This window comes from Frieseomelitta varia, unplaced genomic scaffold (genome assembly GCF_011392965.1).
Source record: "Frieseomelitta varia isolate USP_RPSP 00005682 unplaced genomic scaffold, Fvar_1.2 scaffold_816, whole genome shotgun sequence".
NCBI classification, from domain to species: Eukaryota; Metazoa; Arthropoda; class Insecta; order Hymenoptera; family Apidae; genus Frieseomelitta; species Frieseomelitta varia.
In genome coordinates, this window is record NW_025110608.1 from 1,016,812 (window position 1) to 1,041,200 (window position 24,389).

A 24,389-nucleotide genomic window follows, 5' to 3' on the forward strand; every position below is an offset into this window, starting at 1 on the left:
TCTATTATATAAAAAAAATATAAAAGCAATAAAATCAAAAGTTATTAAAGTATATGAGTATAAGTTTATAAATTTCATGTAACTTAATCTATTATAATTTAAGAGTTTTATTAATTGTAAAGACAATAAAAAGGAAAGAGAATATATAATTACATAATATTTTGTGAGAAAATAAACATTTTCTCACAAAATTATAATTTAATTTGATTTTTCTGTATCTAAGGAATTTAATGCTTCCACGCCCACTAAATCAATCAATCTCTGACGATCTACATTTGTAAATTCTGAAAGATTCTGTAATTTTGTAGCCATTTCAACGATATGTGGAAATCCTGAATTTACAGAATATTCAAGAATAAGCTATAAAAAAATAAATACCTTAAAATTATACTTTAAATTTAAATAAACGTACGAGATTACAAGTATGAATATACGTACAAAAGCTCCTTCGATACATTTTTTAAAAATGTAATTGTTGAATAATTCATTCACTTGTTTTTCATTCATTGTTGGAAGAAATACATTTGATTCTTTAACAGTATATGTCATAACCTTAATACTTTCTTCTACGCGATTACCATGTAACAATATTATTGCTATGCAAGCTGTCACAGCATTTTCAATTGCAGTATATTTTTCCTTTTTGATTTCTTTCTGTAAATAACAAATCTTTTATTTTTATTTTTCACTTTATTTTTTTATTTTTCATTTATTACTATGAACCAACCTGAATGATATTCCAACAATCCCAAGCTATATTCACAAGATCTGTTCTTAAAACCGAATCAGCAGGTAAAATATTTATTTGTATTAAACGTAATAAAATAAATTTCGTTGAAGGTTCTATAAGACAATAAGTATTCATGTCTGACCATAGTCTTGGTATATATTTCATTAAGTGAGGTGATGAGTTATATTTAAAAGCTTCTATAATTTCTGTTAAAATCCGTTTTGATGGCACAAATACGTTTGGAACTAAATTCTCATAAAATTTAAAAAACTCCTCAATAGTACTTGTTGACAATACCAACATTAAATATGAGCTATAATAAGCGTTTTCCTATATAAAAAAAAGTAAAGTTTAATATTTAGATAAAAAAAGCAATAAATAATAAAAGCAATAAATTAAATCATACATACTATAGCAGCAGTTGCAATAAATTTATAATTATCTTTTGCCAGAAAAAATTTATGAATCTTATCACCAGCTTCTCTATCATTGAATATAGAAGCTAAGTACATAGCATGTTTAAAAAATTTTAAATCTATTGGATCTTGAATGATAAAAGTTTCATTTTCTACTGAATGTAGAATTTGCAGAAAATTATCATGTCCTTTCTTGTCTGCAACGAGAAGTAATTGTAAATATAAATAAACATAATTAAAACGAATAAATTATAAATGAGATATGATTACTGTTTCCTGTAAATATATTCATAATATAATAATATGATGCCAGTGAAAATTTTATATTTAATCGTTTAAATTCCATAAGAAAACGTTTTGCAATCTCTCTCTTATTATCTGTGTTTGTTACTCTAATCACATTAAGAGCATTATTCAATGTTTTAACATTTGGCTTAACTCTTTTTTTATTTATTATATTAATAATATTAAATAAATTTTCTATTTTCAGTTCATTCTTGTGGCCAAAAATATCTGGAATTAGCCATAATATGTAATTATAAGTAGTAATATTTAATGGAATATTTTCTTCTTCACATTTTTGATATAGAGCCCAAGCTTCAGCTGTCTAAAAATATAAATTAGAATTAATAAAATTAAAAAAAATATAAAGTTGTGCAAAAATTAAAGTTGATATACTCTTAAGTGTTTTGTTAAACCACATATCATAACATTATATGCCACTGCTGCTGTTAAAGAATCTTGTTTAATTAAAAACCCAAACAATTCATTAATTTCTGATGTGTACCTAAAATATAAAACTATTGAAGCTAATATGATGTAAGTATAATTCTTTACTTTTATTATTCTTTTAGTACTTACTGCCAAATATGTGTATCTTGGGATATGACAAACCATTGTTCTAAATGTAAATTATTCTGTGCAGCAGTTTCATGGTTATAAAAACACAATAACTCTAAAAGTAATTGTTTTGTTTCATTAGAAACATTGGAGTCTAACAATTTATAAATATGCAAAGCGTCAGACACCATACGCTTGGATATGGCGTGTAAAAGTATTTCTTCTGATACTTGACTTTTATCAGTATACATCAGAGGTGGCTTAAATGCCTTAAATACAAATTACTTATGTCTAAATCTGTGAAACAGTATATATTACATCTATATTAAATAAAATTTACTTCAATTTCTGGATCTGAGAGATGTTTCGGAAATAAATCTCCATGTTCTTTATGAATCCATATTGCAGCTTTTTTGCCTGCCTCGTATGACAATGCACGATTACGATAATCAAGTTTCCTTACTGGATATAAATAAGGATCATCATGATATATATAACTAAGATTTATAAAATCTTTTGGTATAGTACTTTCAAGGGCCTTTAAAAAAAATCAAAAAACCAAAATTGTTAAATTAAATAAATAGTCGAATAAAAATAAATTTTTCATATATTTACGTGTAAAATATCAGTAGAGTCACGTTGTATTCTAGCTGGTATTTTAATCTTAGAATTTGATACTGATGATGAAGATTGTAACCTTCTTAACTCATACCATGAAGTTCTGTAAAGCAAATAATAATATTAGAAAAAACATGGTATAAATAAAAAGAACTAATAAATAAAAGGAACTAAAAAAAAAGGTATATGTAATAAATAATATTATAACATTCTCGATTTTTCTATTAAGTTCAAATTGTATCATCATGTTAACTAACCTATCTAAAAGGCATCTCAAGCGATTCATTGTGAATGTTTTGATTAAATACAAGATTATGAAAATCTTGTTATTTAAATATTATAGTTAGCAAAAGTTAAAACGTGAATATACATTTGTTAATATAATTTCTTTCTTTCATCAATCTAAATTGTTTCAGTAGAACTACATACACTCGCTCACATAAGTATGCATACACTTGCAACACGAAGCTTTCATTTCTATATTTATGTATTTGGTTGCCTATATGCAGACTTATCTTTTTTTGTATAAAGTTAACTAAATTATAAACATATGATATATAATATATAATATTTACAGAATATTAATAGAATTAAATTATGCATTACAAAATAAAGATTTTAATATTTTACACAAATTTAATTTTTTATACAAATAAATTAAATGTTTAAAAAAAACAGTTTAATATAAATATTAAATAAATATTAAAAATTATATATTTATTAAAAAATTTTACTTTTCTTAGAAAGTAGATTTCAAAACATTAGTTTATACATACTTATTTCTTTATAGTAACAATTCGTATACTTCTAAATTTTCTTATGTTAAATGTCGCATTTATTTCTAAAAGAAAGTCGAATATCAATTAAATGTCGCATTTATTTCTAAAAGAAAGTCGAATATCAGTTAAATGTCGCATTTATTTTCAAAAGAAAATCGAATAATCATATTCGTATTCATATTAAATGCAATAATTGATATTAAATTGAATTTGAGATTTAAATGGTGACGTACTTCGATTAAAAAAACTTGAAAGGCTTAAATGTAAAAAATAGAATTTACAATTCGCTGATATGTAAAAATATTATTATGCATAAACATTATAACAATATATCATGTCAAAAGCAGAATTATAATCAAATGAAATTTTTTTACAAAATAGCTAATCGATCCTACAACGAAGTTAGTCGTAAAATTGATATCGCATAAACAATGAAAGGTAAGTTTCCTTAAGAAAAATATTACTGAAACTTTATTACTATATTATAACTGAAAAATTTTTTATCATTGAACTCATGTGTTCACGTATATGTATATAATAAATGAATATGGCAGCTGCACAGTCATATCTACAAGATAAAGATTCATTTCTTTCAGCGCATTTATTGTTTAGCATATGAATAGTAGGAACACGTATTCGTGTGCATATACACGCATGGATGTTGAAGTATACCCTTTGGCATATTACAAAGAATTGAATAAAGTTTATAAGGAAGCCAAAACCAGTCCGCGAAGAGAAGCAGTTCTCTGCCGTGAGAATATGCGTGCGCGTAAACGTGTTAACATGTGATTGTACGTATATGTGCGTTTACTATATAGTACTCACATAGGGAAGAAGCCAGGTGTTTTATTTCAAACCGTGGGACTCTTAAAAGGGGATGCTTACACCACGTCTTCTACTTAAAGAATATGAATGAAAAACAAAATTCGTATTTCACCGACTAACAAGAGAAACGACATCAGCTTCACTACTTTCATTGTATTTTCTTATTCAATCGAACGTAACTTGACCCCTAGTTTTCTCGTTTTTCTTTTCTCCTTCTTTCAACCAATTTCCCTTTTTCTTTGTATTATATTATAGTAGAAAAAAAAATCGAACGGTACTTCAGCGCAAACTGTCAAGCAACAATTCATATTATATTATATATCGTATCATTTATATTGCTTCGTAAGACGAAGAAAGAAATAATATTCTATTGTTGTCACTTTCCTCCGTTACGCAATTTTCTGGAAATTTAATGAATACAATTATAAAAAAGTCCCTTTCTTTTCGTTTATAGTTATAATTTACTGATTGCTTATCAATAAATCTGTAAAGCTTTAGCAGATTTAAAGTTTCGAGAATTATCGAATTTTGTTTGAATTTATCGAATCTGAATCAGTTAACAAAACAACTATACGAATTCATCTACCGATTTTTAATTTCGATAATTTTAATATTTAACATTAATGTTAAAACTAAAGAAAAAAATTTTTGTAATATACGGATTGGGATGATAAATTTAAAATAGAACGAATTTAATTTTTAATTTCTTTTAAAATATTCTTTATTATTCGCACATAAATTGTAAAAGATAAAGATTGACACATGTCATTTCAAATATTTATATTCTATGTATTTATTTAGATAAACATTTCTTTGTTTTTCTTTTATTTCGCAAAATAGACATCAGTACACATCTTAATAACATATTTTTACAATATATTGGCATATGATATACTATACACTAATGATTATTCGAAGAATAAATAATCTGAAGGATATTTTAGTCCGTTATCAAAAGCGCAACAGATGATAGGTCGAATAGATATAGCAGGCCGGGACGAGTGCAATTTGATCTAACCTTGCAACAAATAATGCCCACATCCCAACCTGCCAGTATCCTCGACGAATTCGACTGAAATGATTAGCATCATCTTCTGGTGTGTTCTTTCTTTTTTTCAATATCCATCGATCGTTGTGTCTTCCGTCTTCTATGATGAAGTATAATGCATTTCGATAGGCCGGGACAAGTGCAATATTGAGAATTATATTACTTGAAACATTGACACAAATCTCGGCCTACCTTCTATGCAAAATAAAAGACTTTCCTCGTGCCGCGATAAATTATATTTCTAACAAAATAAATTTAAATTGAATAACGAAATTTTTATATGCAAAAAGAAAGTTACACTACACTTAAAAAAAAAAGAAAGAAAAATTGCTTCTATGAATTTCTAGAAAGAGGTCTTCGAGTAAACACGTGTTCTCTGGAAAGTTTCCTATCCTGCGACCAGGTATACTTTTGTACCCTCTTCGATTCGGACTTCAAAATCCTTTCCAAACCGAAGAGAATTCTTTTGACATATTTATGTTAAACATTTGAACATGTCGTTTTCTTTTTTTTATAGAATTACGATATGTCGTGTGCTAGTTATTTTGTACACGAATCCAAGTCCACTATTGTTTCGAACACAAATATTGTAAATGTAATCAAGTACAATTAACATAAAGGTTACGCATTGCATAATTTTACATTAAACATTATTCGAACAATACTTCAATATTAAAAATTACATTTTACAGAAGTCCTTATAATTTTCTTGGTTAATTTTCACCTATCTAGTAATAATATCTACTATGCACATTTGATCAAATTTAATCGGATAGTTTCCTCAGTCTTGGAATTTATATTTTCAAACACGATACTAAAGTGATGAGTAAGGAACATTTGTTCATCTATTCTACAATCATCACAAATGTAAATGGTAATAGGAATCTACACATTTCGACAAATATCACCGGTACGAATCCTAACCCCTAAATCAAAGTAAATACAACGTTTTTTCGGTTGCAATATCCCGCGCAACGGTTATCTTCTTTCTTCCTTATCCCTCACTACGTCCACTGTCTCATCCCGTCCCGTCCCATTCGTCTTGTGTTTCATAGCTGGAAAGTGCGAAGTAAACGTTACAAAAAATCGACGTAGAAAACCAAACCATCAGTTTTTCGTTCACTGCACGACACTATCGACAAGATATTACGTACATATCACGGTACATTTTACAATGCATTAACGATAACAACGACGAAACGATACGGTTACAACGATAACTTTGAAAACTTCTTCCGTTGAGATTGTATTTCTTGAAGAGGTAACCGAAGAGAAACACGAAAGACGTGACAACATCCCACCCAGAGAGTTCTCAACAAACTGCTGCTCGTGACCAGGTGTCTCCTCTCTTTATTCCTTTTGGGTCCCAAGTACATAAAAGCCCCCAGCTATATAGGTACCCCTTAGAGCCGGTAGTGGGGGCTTATTCTTATTTAACAGCAACGAAGCAGGAACACCAGCAACAACCAGCTTTAAAGCTTCCCTCTTTTTCCTTTCCGCGTCCTTTTCCTGATCTCTTTTTATTCTCCGTCTTTCTTCATCGGCTTCTACCTTTAATTCTTTCAACTTCCTCCCCTTTTTCTTCTGCTTACTGTCTCTTTCTCTTTCTCCCTTTCTTTTTCCTTCCGTCACGCTTCTTCTACTTTCTTACTACCTAGCTCTTTCTCCTATTTATTCGAAATGGCTTTATTCTTTCTTTTTACCTTATGTTTTGTCTTCGTCCTTCTTAGGCCACTTTGTGGTGCAGATCTATCGTTAAAGCCCGCCAAAATTGTATCAGCTGTCTTGAATTTTGCTCCGCCTGTCAAGTACATGACGTATACGGTTCTTCTTGTTCTGTCTTTTTTGTTAGCTAGGTGTCCTATGGGAAAAAAGGGTCAGTCGAATCTTACAATAGTAAGACTATTACAATTTGCGCAGTGACACTTCTCGAGCATCCATAATAAAAATTTATGCGTACGTTAAAGACATTTTTAAATAAAACGGTCCCGTGTTTATTTTAAAAATCATAGCTTATAGTTTATAATATGAAACATTACAAATGATCAAACGTGCAATCGTTGAACGTATACATGTGATCCAAAATATTAATATTGATATTGAAGATTATCTTTATTCCTTGACGAAATATTATTTTTTTCTATATTGTATATATATTTAATAATTCTTTTTAAATTGTAAAGACAAGTTGTCTGCCTTAATGTATGAAATAACAGTGATATTGCATGAACATTTCTATCAATTATAAATTAATTCTAAGTCCAATGTACATAATCCAACTACATAATACTGATTTAGGACACAGCAATTTAATTTTTGGCAAGTTGATAAAATCGACTGACACATGTATCTATTATAAATTAACTGAATTAGATTTAATACTTGATTCTGTCATTTTATAAAAATATATAAAAATACACACACACACACACACACACACACACACACACACAAGACTCAAAATAAAGATAAATTTGAAAATTAGAATACACGATACACGATACACTTAATTTAGGAAGGGTATACTTTGATAATCGACTGAGTTGCTATAAGTTTTCAAATAAGTCGTTATCTTAATGTCATTGTTTGGTTTCACATTGACGTACATTGGTACGTAAAAGAAGAAAGAAGATTGAAAACAGAGAGTGATTGAGAACCACTTGTAGGAGGACAGCTGCCGCAGCGAGCGCATCTGCTGTCGGTTGCGCGGGCACGCGCGCTTACATATCCTTATTCCTATGTTGGTACTATACACTCTATATAGATGTACGCGGGTCGAACGCATACGGTACTCCTCTGTTCTCTTTATTTCCACCGTGTTGTTCCATCCTTTTTTCGCTAGTTCTTTCTTTTTCCCTTTCTTTCCTTATTTTTGTCCGAACATTCGCTGTCCCCCCCCTCCCCCCTCTTTCTTCTCATTCTCTCCTTTTTCCCCTCCTATCTACCTGTGTCCTTCGTTCATTTCAGTTGGTTTTTTTTTCTCACCCTTCAAACTGCGACATCGCAGCATTCGAATCCCGTTTTCAATATACCGTCTAGCAAACGCGTCTTCTCGTTGTATTGGGGGTTGATGGACCATCGTCTTCCCTTTAATACTATCCAGAGTGAGGATTTATAATCCATGAAAGAGAGGGTCTACTCGTGTTTATGGCATATACGATGGCTGTCTGATTTTGAAAGGCCCGTACACCTAGTTCATAATACCAGCAGTAGGGTTTTCTACGGTGTGTAACAGCACACGATGCAGCTTGCCATACAGCCGGTATCTAGGCCGGTGGTACCCGAAAATTTTCTTTGTTCTCATTGTTCACGAAATTTTCACTGCACATTTACGACAGCTAAAGTTTCCTTGAAAATTGTCAATTTTCCCTATCGAAAGATTTTTCCATCTGCTTACCTTGTTCTGCACCTATCTCCCTTTTTCTTTCTTTTCCCTTTGTGCTTCACAGAAACTCTCACGAGATTTTAAGTTCAGTTCTTTTGTCCGTTTGCATACCTGCTCTCGTTGAAACGAACCGATGCGATAGTTATCGACGCTCCGTTTAAATTTCACTCCAAATTCGTTGGTTTTATCTGTTATATTTATTTTCCTGAACGAAAAGAAAATGTATTAAAAAGTTTGTTATCAATATTCAATATTGCAAACTACATCGATAATTTTTTTTCTAGACAAAAGCAAAATTAGAATTTTGTATTATAATCTCTCTTGATTTCTTACATTTTTAATATTTATCTCGTTAATAACATAATACTATTGTATCGTTTATATAATATTATCATATCAATTTATGTCATTAACAATGTAATATTAATCTCGTTAATTAACCTTTTACAACTTTTTAGAAGATTACAATTTCTTTTCTATAGTGTTATTTTTATTATCTTATCTATAATAAAGAAAGTTTTGAAATATATTGACACATGTCGGAGAATAGCATTGATGTACAGCATGTGCTTCACACCATAGGGCCCAGATGGTAAGCGTTGAATCCCTTTCTTAAATTTTCATCAGGATATAACACTACTGCTTTCTAGACCACCTGTTCTATGCATAGTTCGAAATTATTTCTGAAATTTCACCATTACATGTAAATACGGATATGGATTAATTGCGTCTATGATAAAAGGAAAAAATATGTTATTTCCGTTAATTTCTCATACTCTCCAACCTTTCTACGTACATATGTGTAAATTAAGATAATTCTCAACCATGTATCTTGTGTTATTTAAGAATTTCTTATATATATCTGTTAATTTTTTTATCTATTATTTTAAGATTATTAATAATTAGACAGGAGAATGAAACAAATGATACTATGTCTTATGAATCATTTGATTTATATTTGCATTTAATGGAATATATCTATATGCACCCATAATGTATAGAGTTAACAAACGGTTATTCTGAACGACACTTTGAGACGAATTTCAAAAGATCTTTGTTCGCATCGAGGAAGTGAATCCGTGATCGAATTCAAACGTGTTCGTGTATACGAATACTTTATGTCGTCTATAACAACCGGAAGTTGAACATACATAATGTTTCTGGGCGCGTCTGTTTGTGCTATTTTTCGCTTCACTGACAAATAAAAACAAAGTATTGATTAATCATGATTTGACGAATATAATATTAATACAATACAATTTATATAAAAAATATTTTACTATTTCCGCTAATTTTCAAAGATACTTTGAGAATAATATTAAAATTGAAAATATTTCAGAAAATTATAATCTGTAAATAATTACATTCTTTATCAATTTTACTTGTAATATAATAAATATAAATTATTGCAGTAGTTAATGTGTTAATTATAATAAAGTTTATTCTTTAGTACTTTGATAAATACTTTTAACTTTTAATAGTTTTGTACTTTGATAAGTACTTTTAACTTTTAATAGTTTTTTCATAAATAATGAAATAGTTATAAATAATTTTGTAAATTATTTTGAATGACAGAACAATAAAAATATTTCAATCCGGTAATAAAATAGATTTCTTTCTTATTGATCGTATGAACGGTCGGTAAGGAATTATCAAAATGGACTACAATGAAAAATAGGTCAAATCCTTTCACTCGTTGAAATTAATTCTTCAAAGTGTTTACGATGACACAAATAGAAAATATCATAGTTAAATTAGTTAAATCAAACTTTTGGGAAGAATTAATTGCTATTAAAAAGAGTATTGTGTGAAATGCAGAAAATGAAATTATTTAGCTATCAATTATGTTAATTAATGAAAAGAAACTTAAATATGCGAAATATTGAATAATATTAATAGTCGATTTGATATAGTGGTGACATGTTTGTATTTTAAATTTTAGTATTATTTACAAGTTTTTATACTAAGTATTTTTGCTTTTATAATACATCATTATTAATAATGGTTCAAATAAAAGATAATACCGTCCAAGTAGTATTTATTTCTTTATTGTTGGACCTTTTAGCATTTACTATGATATTACCGTTGTTACCTGCCTTATTAGACTATTATAAAGAAATAGAAGATGATAGAGGCATATATTTTAAAATTTTATATTACATACAAAATGTAAGAACATTTTTTGATGCTCCTGATAAGGTCAATACGGTACTTTATGGAGGTTAGTCTTTTTTTTCTTTTATTTATATTATTAATATATTAATATGTATTAACATAGGTGCCCAATTTGTCTTATAGGTTTTCTTGGTTCTATGTATTCTTTTTTACAATTTTTGAGCTCTCCGATAGTAGGAGCATTATCAGATATATATGGAAGAAAGCCACTGATGATATTTTGTTTAACTGGTATTGCATTATCTTACCTGTTGTGGGCACTTTCTTGTAACTTTACTATATTTGTATTAGCAAGATTTGTTGGAGGTATTAGTAAAGGAAATATTAATTTATCAATGGCTATTATCAGTGATGTTACATCTCCAAAAACAAGGGGAAAAGCAATGGTAGAGTTTGTTAAAATAAACATATAGATAAGTACAGTACATATTGAAAATAGACAAATTTAAATAGTGAATAAATAAATGAATTTTTATTTTATTTTCAGGCACTTGTTGGTATAGCATTTTCTATAGGCTTTGTAGTAGGCCCAATGATAGGAGCATTTTTTTCATGGGTTTTTAGTGATAATAGAAAAGAGGCTTGGTATATAATACCTGCAGTATTTGCTCTTTTTTTAGCAACAAGTGACTTGTTCTTTATTATTTGTTACTTAAAAGAATCTCTACCATTAAATCGTAGAAATAATACACTCATATCTAGTGTCAGTGAAATTTTTACTTACATTAATCCTATAGATCTATTCCAGTTTAATGGGGTATCTGGCTTAAATTTGCAAGGTGAAATAGCAGATTTAGAATATGAGAAAATTAATATATTATAAATTCTATAATGATTAATCAAGATTATATATAATATATTTCAGACAAAAAGAATTTAAGAACACTGGGTTGTGTATATTTCATGTATTTGTTCATATATAGTGGTTTGGAGTTCACCTTAACTTTCTTAACTCATTATCTATTTAAATTTACAAGCATGCAACAGGGATGGATGTTTTTAGGAATTGGATTAGTTATGGCAATTTTGCAAGGAAGTTGGGTACGAACGATTCCACCCAATAAAACAAAATCTGTTGCAGAATTGGTATATATATTTGAAAACTTTATATAATATATTTGATAAAAATTAATTTTATTTTAATTAAATTATATAATTCTATAAATATTTTAGGGTTTGTGGTTGATCATTCCAGCTTTTATTTGTCTAGGTTTTGCAAGTGATATATTGACATTGTCAATTGGATTACTTCTGTTTGCAATTTGTGAGTATACTATGACATTTACAATTTACATGACACTTATGATTTATATGTATAAAATACAATAAATATCCATCAATTATTTTTTTATTCGTTATAGCTACTGCAATGGTTGTTACATGTATGATGACTCTTGTGACACGTATTGGGCCTGATCATCAAAAAGGTGCAATAACAGGTGTTTTTCGTTCTCTTGGAGCATTGGCACGAGCTTGTGGACCTATTGTAGCTTCTTCAGGTAAAGAGAAAGTTTAGAATCATTTAACTTACTAATTTAAACTAAGATAAGAATTTTTATTTCAGCTTTTTGGTACATGGGTAGTAAAGCAACATATCTCACTGGTGCTGTATTTCTTCTTTTCCCACCCATTATTCTCCAAACTATAAAATCATTTTGAAATGAAAGTATTTACATAAGTATTGTATACTTATATTGACCAGTATTTTTATATGTTTTATAATGTTTGTTATGTAAACATTTAAGAAAGTATTCTTTATACGTTTATTGTGTCATATATAAAATGTGAGGCAATATATTCCCATATACAAATTTTCTTCCTTACTGTTTTCTTTTTACCCATCATATTTAATAGTTATCGATTTATTGAACAATTATCATGTTAGTAATATTGTGATTTCTCTGATAAATTAAAAGAAGTAAAAGTAATAATTAATAATTAAGGTAATAAATGCAATTAATGCATATATTAGTGAGGAAAAATATTACAATGGAAGATAGAAATATTTTTTCCGATTCAATACGTCCCTAGGAAAATCATGATCTCACGTCTGTGTGATTGGTGCTTGGTCACGTGATATACTCTTTCCCCTTTGCGTCGCGCCATTTACGGTAAGAAATTCTCGGAATTCCTCGTTCGCGGCACTCCGTTGTCCGCGCTGATGTGAGTAACAGAAGGGGGAGAATTATTGATGCGATTTGCGCGTGCGACCGGTCTCGGCAATCATTACGTTTACAATTATTGCGCGGTAGACTAAGTTTGTTCAGTCCAAAGGTTGCATCTTCAACGAATTAAATCAAACTGAAAAAGATAGGTAACAGAATCATACAGCACAAATCCTAGTTGCTTCTGTCTTCGGACTAGAAGCAGGTGAGTCCAAGCGATTCTTAAAGTGAACATTTTTTTCTTTTGCCCCTCCCGTTTTATCTATTTACGCGTTATTGCAATACGTCATGTTCTGTTATTTCTGAATTTCAGTACTATACTTTTTATTCGAATTTAATTAAAAAAAATCAAATTGAAGCTCAGTTAATTCAATTTTTTTATACAATTTTTCTTATCTGAGTTTCAAAAGTAACGTAATTTTTCTTATCTGAGTTTCAGAAGTAACATTTTAAAAGTATATATGTGATGCCTAGTAATATTAAGCATTTTTTTTTATCAGGCAATACTAGTTCTATATATTTTACTTGAAATACAACATTCGTAATGCCAAAGTATTAATGTTAATGAATGTAAAATAATAATTTAACTAGAAATGGAATATATTTAAGGTAAAGGATTCCTAATTGCAATCAAAATGTCACTGTGGGCAAAAGCACAACAGTTACCACAAGATGCATTGCAAGAAGTACGGTCAGTTTATGGAGAACATTTTCCAATTGAGGTTCGACACTTTTTATCTTCTTGGATAGAAGAAAAAATGTGGTAAGTTTATTATGTTTTTTAAAAAATTTATGTATGTAGAATATAAAAATCTATAATAATGTATAGATTTCTTAAAACAATATTTTTATTATAGGACTGATGTAGAGCCTGATAACCCACAATGTGAACAATATATAGCTACTCTTGTTAGATCTTTAATTCAAGAATTAGAAACTAAGGCAGCATCATTAAACACAGATGACATGTTTTTAACAAAATTAAAATTAATGGAGGCTGCAAAAAATTTTCGTGTAAGTTTTATAATAAAATGTTAATAGTTGATTTGAAACACATTGTTTAATGCAATATATGTTTTTTCAATGCAGCAGAGATATACACATAATCCTACAGCATTATTCAGAATAATTAGACATTGTCTAGGGACAGAAATGAAATTAGTAGCTCAAGTGGAGAATTTGGGAGGTGCATTAATGAGTATGGCAGGAGGAAAAGTAGGATTGATTAGTGATGCTGTTGCTGAAATAGCCCAACATGTTGAGTCTCTGCGACGTAGAACCCAAGAAACTGGAGAGGATTTACGAAAAATGGAACAAGAACAAGAAGCATTTGCTATTAGTTATCATGAATGTACTAAACTAAATGCACATCTTCAACATCTTGCAACACAGCCACAAAATCAACAAAATTTAGATATGGAGAAAAAAATTAGAAGGTAATTCAACACATTTTAAAAATCTTAAGAAAATACATTAATAATAATGTATTTATATCTAGGATGAGGCATTTGATATTCAATTGAATTTATTCGTCTATTTATAACAACAATAATATTGACATAAATCAAAATATCATGTGCTTCACTCTATAGATATATATAACATCATAAATGAAAAATAACAAAAATTATTAAAATAACTAAAATTATATTACAGACAAAAAGAGCAACAAGAACAATTATTAAATCATAAAGTAGCAGGTTTAATGCAATTACGACTAACATTAGCTGATAAATTGAAAGACACTATTACTAGATTAAATAGTTTGCAATCTAGAGTTTTAGATGATGAACTTATTAGGTAAAATTTATTTGATCTCTTCCTCTTTCTTTTTTTCTTTACAATAATATTACAAGCTCTAAAGATAATAAAACATAATTATTTAGATGGAAAAGGGATCAGCAATTAGCAGGAAACGGTGCACCATTTAACAGCAATTTGGACTCTATTCAAGAATGGTGTGAAAGTTTAGCTGAATTAATTTGGCTTAATCGTCAACAAATTAAAGAAGCAGAACGTTTAAAACAAAAATTTGCATTAGAACCACCAGGAATGCAAGATATTCTTCCTGCTTTAAATTCCCAAATTACACAGCTTCTTAGTTCGTTAGTTACAAGTACATTTATTATAGAAAAGCAACCACCGCAAGTAATGAAAACCAATACTCGTTTTACAAGTACGGTACGTTTGCTTGTTGGTGGAAAACTGAATGTTCATATGACTCCTCCTCAAGTAAAAGTGAGCATTATCAGTGAAGCTCAAGCAAATGCTTTATTAAAAAGTGATAAAATGGCAAAGAATGGAGAAGCTAGCGGTGAAATTTTAAATAATACAGGGACGATGGAATATCATCAAGTAAGGGCAAGAAAGTAATAGCTAAAATTATTCACAATATTATTAAAATAAAAAATGTAATTATTTTTATTTCTCAGGCGACAAGACAACTTTCTGTAAGTTTTCGTAATATGCAATTGAAAAAGATCAAAAGGGCAGAGAAAAAAGGAACGGAATCTGTAATGGATGAAAAATTTTCGCTTCTCTTTCAATCACAATTTAGTGTTGGAGGAGGTGAATTAGTATTCCAAGTTTGGACATTAAGTTTACCAGTTGTAGTAATTGTACATGGAAATCAAGAACCACATGCCTGGGCTACAGTTACATGGGATAACGCGTTTGCTGAACCAGGAAGAGTACCATTTGCAGTACCTGATAAAGTTCCATGGGGTCAAGTAGCTGAAGCATTAAATGTTAAATTTAGATCTGCAACAGGTCGTTCATTAACAGAAGATAATCTACGTTTTCTCGCGGAAAAAGCATTTCGCGGTGGGAACGCAAGTGGACAAGATTACTCTAGTTTATTTTTGAGTTGGGCACAATTTTGTAAAGAACCATTACCAGAAAGAAATTTCACGTTTTGGGAATGGTTTTATGCTGTGATGAAATTAACCAGGGAGCATTTAAAAAATCCATGGATGGATGGTTACATACTTGGATTTGTGAGAAAAAGGCAAGCAGAAGAAATGTTAGCAAATTGTGCATCAGGAACTTTTCTAATGCGTTTCTCAGATTCTGAACTTGGTGGTGTTACAATTGCTTGGGTTGGAGGTACATTTGTGCATTTTATTATTTTATACTAGATTCGTTATTTTTCTTTTCAATTAATGTTTCTATATTTGGACTTAAACATTTTGTAGATCAGACAGAAGTTTTTATGTTACAACCATTCACGAGCAAAGATTTTACAATACGCAGTTTAGCTGATCGTGTGTCCGATTTGCAACATCTACTTTATCTATATCCAGACATATCGAAAGATCAAGCCTTTTCTAAATATTATACGCCATTTACAGGTAAATACTTGCATCTTCTTTTTCTTATTCATTTACAGAATACTTTGAATTGAAATTATGTGAAATGTATTTTGTTGTAGAAAATCAGTCTACATCAGCGAATGGATATGTGAAGCCATTTTTGGTAACGCATGTGCCTGGTTGGGGTGGACCTGGTATTGGTGGTCAAACACCGTCACATTCTTCCGTAGTAGGAGTAGGAAGTAATGGTCAAAGTGGTCCTGGTAGTAGTTATCCTGCAACACCATCCACTATATTTCAAGCACACAGTCCAGATCCTTCTGTAACGCGTGATACTCCATCAGTGGCTTCCAGGTCAGTTCCTTGGATTTAAAGTATTAATAAAATAAACATATACATTTCTTTATTAACATAAGCTGCCATTTAAGAAATTTGAATATAAGATATGCAAGGTTCTTTTTTTACTTTCGTGCAATGTATTTAAATATGAAATAAGTATCAAAGTGCGTTTAAATTTTTTAATTCATAATATAATTTCTGGTAATTATATGACTATCGTATGAACTGTTTGCTAATAACATAACGAGTTGACACGCTGTTTAAGTACTTAATGATTGATCAATAGTAATAGATCAGTGAAGAGTTTCCAAAAGCACAAAAACAGCACATTCCTACAATTGATAACACTTTGCATGTCTTTCATATCCTATTTGTGCAGACGAATGTCAGTATTGTTTTTTATGTTTTTTTTTTTTGTGAACGTTTAATAAATACTATTATAGTTTACAGCGATATTGATATTTCACATTTTGTAGACTTTTTGAATAAAAATTTGGAAAATTTTTATATTACTGTATCGTAAAATGGAAGTATAAGTAATGTTAAGTCATATTAAATAATTTTATTTACAGTTAAATAAATTGTACGCTGAAGAATACTGGATGCATAAAGATAATTTTGATAAAAAGTATATTTTATTACATACACGATATTCATGAAAATTAATTAGTTTTTTGTAAGAGTAATCATTTAGTTTTTTTTCTTTTAAATTAATCTTGATGTTATCCAGTACTCTGTGCTGATATTACAGATGTTTATCAATATGAATATATTTAGCGTTAAATGGCATTAAGTTTAATATAATTCAATAATTACGTCATTCAAATTTCAAAGTCCTCCATAGAAAAGTTTTATACAATTTAAAGAGAATAAAAATGGAATGATTGATAAATATATATATATATAAATATATATATTGATAAATATATTTACAATTTTATATTCATTCCAAAGATGCGATATCCTCCAGTACAGGGGGACTGCAACAATTATATAACGTTTCATATTTTATAAAATTACTTATAAAGCATACTATAATGAAATCCGTCCAACGGATAAAGTAGATATAATAGAATGGAGGACTTTTGAAATCTGGGCAATGAAAGGAATCTATGAAATAATTTGAATGTTAATCTCTTTAAGTTTCTCGCTTTTTTTTCTGTTTCTATTATAAGTTATGAAGTTAATTTGTATGTAGTGCATATAAAAAAAAACAGCTTAAGAGCCAATAATATATGTATGTGTGCGTTCTCTTCAAACTGCCAAATTTTATAAATTCTTTTTTTTTCTCTCTATCTTTCTTTGAAAAAAAAACGGCTTATCCATGGCATTACACGAAACAAAATAAATAAAAGTGAAAAGCTGCTGCATCGCAGTAGTACTCTATATGTATAAATACATATGTATGCATACCTGGATGTGTGTATGCACACACATATACATGTATATACGATATAACGTATGCATATATACATGTGTGTGTATATTTATATATATAAATTTATGTAAAAGAGTAATGTATTACGAATCTACGTAATCATATGTAAAAATAATATACGAAATCCTGAAAAATTAAAGGCATAGGCCTGGAGCAAGCCGGTACAACCACAACAACGGAAAATTAAATGCATAAATGCTACTCCTGATAAAAACACAACTCCAATTACAATTACAATTCTAGTACTGGCAATCGAGTGTATTTAAATATCATTACGATACTGTTACAAAATAATAGCACTAGAATTTTATTAAAAATTCATTTAAATAGTGTCATACCATAGTACGTGTATCTTTAATAAAATAGAAACATCGAGGATCTCAAGTGACCGATCAATTTCGATTAGGTTGGGGATTTTTTGTGGTTGTTCGTATTTCCTTTGCCGTGTTGTACCGGCTATCAGGCTAATCGGTCACACGTTTCGATGAAATAAATAGAATAGATTTTTTTCGTTGTTCGAATCCATCAATGAAAAATTCAATATTTTAAAGTAGACAAACAAGAGAGAAGGAAAAAGAAAGAAAAAAAGAACAAGATTAAATTGAATCGGTATTTTTATTATATACAATATGTGTTTGAATTTAGTCCTTTGCCCATTATTATGCCAGTGATTGGAGTTGTGTTTTTAATTTGTGGTAGCTACGCTCCGGGCCTTGGCCAGTCCAGCGTTGGGCGAACAAATTCAGACATGGACTATGTGGAGCTGATGAGTCACGGTGAACTACCCTCAATTGACGAAAATCTCAACTTGGATCAGTTTAGTTTCTCCGAATTCATACAATCGTACAACACTAAGCCACAATAGGTATGTCAGGCGCAATAGGTATATTTCTTATATCTACCTATCGATCAATTGTTCTTGTTTTTCATCGCAATGATATTTTTAATCGTCTGCATGACGGATGTAGTCTGTTATTATTGTTGTTTTATAGGGGAGGGATGTAAAAATGTTTTCGTTGTCTGCAATATATATATATAGATTTTTGTCCCCGAGAAAACGTGGCATATCTTTCATTTTGATAGTATAAAAGTGCAATATGTTTAAGAAAAATCAATTATCAGTTAGTTATAAACAAATAATTGAAATTGATCTTAGTTGAGTTGCAATTACGTGTCTGAGTGTATCATGTACTCTGTGTGTGCCGTTTTACAAAATTAATACTTAGTTTTCAATTCAGTACTTGTTACATTAACGATGGTGTATCGTTTAATGTTTGGAATACATGATTGTAGAAACTGGTCTTATATTTTGTCATTTAAGTTTTACTCGAAAACAAATACCGTTTGGCACAAAATGTCGAACATTATGTATTTTATGATAAAACGTTACTATATAATATGTTATTTTAAATGCTATATTTTTACAGAATAATGATAGTTTTTTACAGGTATAACATTGAATGAACTTTGTCTTTTTCTTAAGCATCTTATGCAAAAAATAACTTATAATATATGATCTAGTAAAACTTCTATGTATTAATTGAAGAAAAATGCACAAGAGATAATGATGCAAATGATGATTAGATTTAGATGTGAATTGACAGTAGAATTGCTATTATAATACGTGAAATCTAATACAGACAATCATTTCTACGTCCAGTCATGTATATAGTGAATTTACAGAAAATAAGTATTTTAATTTAATTTACTAATGGAATAGTATGCCGAAATGAGAAAACGGGATTTTGTGCAACGCTAACAAAGAGTGTGTATAACATGTAAACAGTGTGACCTAAATATGTGCCTTATGATGATCTTCGAATTAATGCTCGTTATATTTTTTGAGAGCTCTTACAAACAAGTTGCATGTATTTTTAGTAAAAAAAATTTTGTCTTCGTCTCACTATTTAACTTTGATAAAGAAATAACATATTTCCGTTTAAATATTCAAATATTCAAAAATCATTTATGTTCAAAAATTTTATATTCAAAATTTTTGTGTTCAAAAATATTTTTTAAAATTTTTGGAAAAATCGAAAATTTTCATTTATATAACATTGGTGTATAACATTTTTAATTTTTCAATTAAAATTTTGATAATTTTTCAATTACCGAAATTAAATTTTTTTAAAAGTTTTTAGATCTCTAAGCATAGGAAGTTTCTATTGTCGATTAAAATAGATAATTCATTTTTTAACTATTGTTCCCTCCCCTGTAGTTTATATTCTCTATTGAAAATTCAATTGTTGCGCATATATAAAACATCGATGTACGCTAAATTTCACTTTAAATAGGGATAGGATTGAAAATAGAGTTATTCCTATTAAATTTACTATATAAATATTATTAATATAAATATTATATGTATATATATGTACGTATCAGTTCACATACGTACATATTTATGTATGAGTGTGCATGGATGTACCTGATCATGTATATGCGTATACGTACATGCATGTATATGTATGGATATAGCTAAATTTCTAAAGAATGTATGTCAATATTGTTTATTATTAAATCTATTGTCTATTATCCTTCATCAAAGATTAGAATTTATTTTATTATTGAGAACAATTTTTACTGTTTGTGAAAGATATACGTCATTATTATTCTTATTCATCGATATATAATAATTATTATTATATAAATGTAAAATAAGATGCTGAATTGACGTATCGAATAAAATAGCTTCTAATTCGATTTTTTAAATTATTTTCGTTCAAATTTTAACAATTCAATGTTTTTTCCTTTAAATATTTATTATAATATACGGTAGAAATTTGTTTGTGGAATAATGATAAAGTGATATAAAAGTTTTGTCATTCAAGAAATTAAATATTCAAAAATCCATTTTTATTTGCAATTCAGTTACAATTTCAGGAATTGTCACATTTGGAATCCAAACATTCACAATCTTTAGGCTCGCAAGTATCTTCGTAATATCCAGGTGCAGGATAACTAACTTGATAAATAGTATCAGCACACATAGGATTTGTAGGCGGTTGATATTTATCTTTAAATGTCCATGGTATATGTTCCTTAGGAATTGGAGTCCAAGGCTGATATGACAGTTTATTTATAGTATCATATTCAATTTTTTCAGATCTAACAATTTAGTAAAAAATTAATTAATTAATAGTTAAATTGATCAAAGATAGATTGATGCATAGATTTTGTTTGTCAGAGTAAATTCAATTTAATATTCATCTGCATAATTATGTCTCTTTTATAAAAATCTTCAAATTAAAAATTGAAGAAAGAACATTTACTACACTTCTTACGATTTTAAAGTTATTTAATTTATTTAATCAAAACTGTTCTATAAATACTTGAAAAAAAGAAATCTATTTGTACCAAATTTATTATTATGAAAATCTTTTTGAATATTTGATTATTAAAGAATTAATAAAAATGTCTTAACTATAACTGTAACTCTATCAACTATAAACTCTGAAATTATTTACATTAATTTATGTATTATAATTATACATAAGTTACATGCAACTATACATATATACAGCTATATATATTGTATATATAAGTTAGATTATCAAAATCTTAGGTCAGATATCATTTTTAATAAAATTTTTAATCCATTATTTTATATATTAATTACTTTCTTTGAAATAAAAGTATTAAGTTAAATAATATTACATTATTTTATGATTACTTAAATTTTTTCCAATTTTGGAAATAGTAACTGTTTTACGATTTTGAGCAGCAACTTACTAATACGTACTTATGTATATGTGTGAATAATAAGAATATCTAGTCTACCTCTGATATTGAACGACAGGTTTGAAACTTTGAATCCATTCTATTGGATCGGGTTTCGTGTAAGATAATTTTGTTGTAGTTCTATCATCGATCGGTGTATCTGGATTTCGAAGATTATCACATGGAATAATAAGATCCGGTCGTAATGTCATTTTTTTAACAAAGTCGCAGCGGTTGGTAGTCTCAGATTGTATCGGGCCATCGCCTATCATATTTCTGGTGCGAGGAAATATTGGCAAACGTTTTTCGCTATAAACCGGTTGGTAACTTAACTATAAAAGGATTAAAACAGAAGAAAGAAAATTAAAAACATAGAAAGGAAAAATAGCAAATGCTATTCAGTAAATAAAGAAATTGCAATAAAAAGACAGTTCCATTTTCAAATAAAACAATAAAAATTTTTTGAAACGTGTTATAAATTCATAGTTATCTAATATTTATATTAATAAATTTTTTTAATATAAACATTTTTTTTCTATAGAAAATATTTAAAATTTAAAAACTGGAATTTCCTTTTTATTGCTACGAATCATTCAAATATCATAAAAATACATATACTTTGTTTGTTGTATCTGTCGATATTTTGCCATCAGGTTTCGAGATAGCATTGCAAGGAATAATAGGTTCCATGCGTTCAACAATGGTCGATTGCAAATAACTTTGATTATAAATAGTATTTCCATAAAATTCACCACCGCTAGGAAAGACATTAGCAGCACATGGCCTTATAGGTTTTTCCATACATTTTTTCTCATTTTTTAAAAAACTTTCGGTATATGTTGTTTTTGCATACATAGCAACATCTGGAGGCCTATAAACGTTATATTGTGATGGAAATATCATATAACTAGTTCAATTGTTTAAATCAAATATATGAATAAACCATAGAAATGAAACATGATAAACATACGTTTGATTAATTTTCCAATTTTAGTAATTAAAATAGAGCATGTGCGAATAATTAAAATGACATAATATAGGAGAAGAAAAAATATTTCTAAATATTATTAATGTTGAGGCTAAACTACAGATATTTATGCATTTATGGAAAATTAAAAAATTCAAAAAATATACAAACTATCCAAAGTATAGCACTGTTATGTATTTAGTCTAAGAAAATAGTAAAATAAATGTCCAGACACAGTTTGGTACTCATAAAGGCTATTAACAGCATATAATATTTTAGTAAATATTGTAATATTATATTTTAATAAATAATTCTCCCTTGTAAGACACAAATTAACATGACTTATCATATCTTTTCCTTGTGGTTTTGAAATGTAATACTTGTAAATTGGTTTCTGCTGCCAGGAGTATGTATCCTTTTCTCCAATGTGAACAGGCTGATAACTCAACTTTTGCGTAGTGTCATGAAGAATCGGTTCACTGGGTGGACAATAAACCACTATGGGTTTGAAATTAATCGTTGGTTCCATACAACCTGGATCCGCATAAGAAAGTTTCGCTGTAGTATTGGCATCTAGTTTGCCGGAACTCAAGCGAATATTCCCACAAGGTATTATGATTTCTGGCTTCTCCATATATTTATGTGAATAATCTTGACGAACCGTGGTAACAGATTCCATTGGACCAGATACGATCATCGACCTAACACGAAAAAGTAACAGATTTGTTAATTTCATTTTCTAAATTAAGAGTAAATTTTCTAAACTTGTTTACCTTTGCTTAGGTATAATTGGTTTTGTTTTAGGAATGCTTCCAATATATTTGTAACTTAATTGATTAGTTGTTTCACCAAGAAATCGAGCATCAGATTTAGTGAGAGTAGGTTTGGGTCGGATGGGTTGGGATCGACTTCGTCGCATTTCTGAATGATCCACATTTAAATATGATAAGTGATATGTGGTATTACTTTCAAATAATTTCGAAGGAGGTTTGTACATCCTCATAGGAGCAAATGACTTTGCTCGAGATGGTTGCACATATTTCCTTGCGCACTAGATATGAATAATATTAATGATAACCATCATTACTTTGTTAGTAGAAAATATAATATAAATAATAATATAAAAAATAGATTTGTTACTTTAAGGTTACAGGGACACTTCACTGGTTTTTGACATGGTAATCGAAATTGCTTCTTTGTCTCCACTATTTCCATTTTACTTAAGTACTTAGTATTATATATAATACCAATTCAAAATTATTTTTCTTTTTATCAATAAAATAGGAAGATATTTGTAATTAATAAATTTAGATTTTCAAAATATTTATAATATATAAAATACAACAATATAAAACAATAAGATTGTAGCTGTAAACGTCAACCTCTACATAACGTTTTATGACTTCAGTGACATACTAATTTAGCGAAAAATACTTCAACGTTAATTACCGTTAGTTAAACAAAAACAAAATAAAGCCAATGATAAAATCGATGCATTGAGGATCAATCATAAATTTAAATAACTGCAGATAAGAGTTATAGACCGAAGTGATTTACTACTAATAACTATAATAGAAATTTCTGTCTTAGCTACTAATTTATTTCCTCATACGTATCGGTTAAAAATATAATA

At 28.7% G+C, this 24,389-nt stretch overlaps 4 protein-coding genes and 1 long non-coding RNA gene across 7 annotated transcripts; 2 read left to right on the forward strand and 3 right to left on the reverse strand.

Annotated features, from left to right (window-relative positions):
- Positions 1-91: 91 nt before the first annotated feature.
- LOC122536264 (protein PTCD3 homolog, mitochondrial) lies at positions 92-3,077 on the reverse strand. The gene is made up of 10 exons (XM_043668490.1): positions 2,862-3,077; positions 2,602-2,707; positions 2,327-2,524; positions 2,008-2,255; positions 1,825-1,933; positions 1,417-1,753; positions 1,141-1,343; positions 728-1,060; positions 439-654; positions 92-360 (listed from the first exon to the last, which is right to left on the reverse strand). The coding sequence occupies exons 1-10, from the start codon at positions 2,888-2,890 to the stop codon at positions 199-201; spliced, it is 1,941 nt and encodes a 646-aa protein (XP_043524425.1). The 5' UTR covers positions 2,891-3,077; the 3' UTR covers positions 92-198.
- Positions 3,078-10,283: 7,206 nt separating this feature from the next.
- LOC122536240 (major facilitator superfamily domain-containing protein 10) lies at positions 10,284-12,631 on the forward strand. 2 transcript variants are annotated; one of them, XM_043668437.1, is made up of 7 exons: positions 10,286-10,862; positions 10,940-11,202; positions 11,304-11,595; positions 11,682-11,902; positions 11,990-12,080; positions 12,178-12,315; positions 12,381-12,631. In XM_043668437.1, exons 1-7 carry the CDS (start codon positions 10,643-10,645, stop codon positions 12,473-12,475), a joined length of 1,320 nt encoding a protein of 439 aa, XP_043524372.1. In that variant the 5' UTR covers positions 10,286-10,642; the 3' UTR covers positions 12,476-12,631. The 2 variants fall into 2 exon arrangements, with proteins under 2 accessions (XP_043524373.1, XP_043524372.1); XM_043668438.1 differs by lacking the exon at positions 12,381-12,631 and having other exon boundaries at positions 10,284-10,862; positions 11,990-12,109; positions 12,142-12,209.
- On the reverse strand, positions 11,934-12,556 carry LOC122536245. Its single transcript, XR_006308360.1, has 2 exons — positions 12,418-12,556; positions 11,934-12,309 (listed from the first exon to the last, which is right to left on the reverse strand). It is a non-coding gene; the product is annotated as an uncharacterized LOC122536245 (long non-coding RNA).
- A 353-nt stretch (positions 12,632-12,984) lies between the features above and the next one.
- On the forward strand, positions 12,985-20,616 carry LOC122536235 (signal transducer and activator of transcription 5B). Of its 2 annotated transcripts, none has more exons than XM_043668429.1 (10): positions 12,985-13,186; positions 13,591-13,744; positions 13,839-13,995; positions 14,071-14,417; positions 14,638-14,781; positions 14,868-15,336; positions 15,414-16,086; positions 16,176-16,331; positions 16,412-16,646; positions 18,210-18,912. In XM_043668429.1, the coding sequence occupies exons 2-10, from the start codon at positions 13,617-13,619 to the stop codon at positions 18,262-18,264; spliced, it is 2,364 nt and encodes a 787-aa protein (XP_043524364.1). In that variant the 5' UTR covers positions 12,985-13,186; positions 13,591-13,616; the 3' UTR covers positions 18,265-18,912. The 2 variants fall into 2 exon arrangements, with proteins under 2 accessions (XP_043524364.1, XP_043524363.1); XM_043668428.1 differs by having other exon boundaries at positions 12,987-13,186; positions 18,769-20,616.
- A 278-nt stretch (positions 20,617-20,894) lies between these two features.
- LOC122536244 lies at positions 20,895-24,244 on the reverse strand. Its single transcript, XM_043668449.1, has 6 exons — positions 23,897-24,244; positions 23,530-23,807; positions 23,137-23,457; positions 22,408-22,660; positions 21,850-22,121; positions 20,895-21,177 (listed from the first exon to the last, which is right to left on the reverse strand). Exons 1-6 carry the CDS (start codon positions 23,969-23,971, stop codon positions 20,949-20,951), a joined length of 1,428 nt encoding a protein of 475 aa, XP_043524384.1. The 5' UTR covers positions 23,972-24,244; the 3' UTR covers positions 20,895-20,948.
- Between the last annotated feature and the right edge of the window lie 145 nt (positions 24,245-24,389).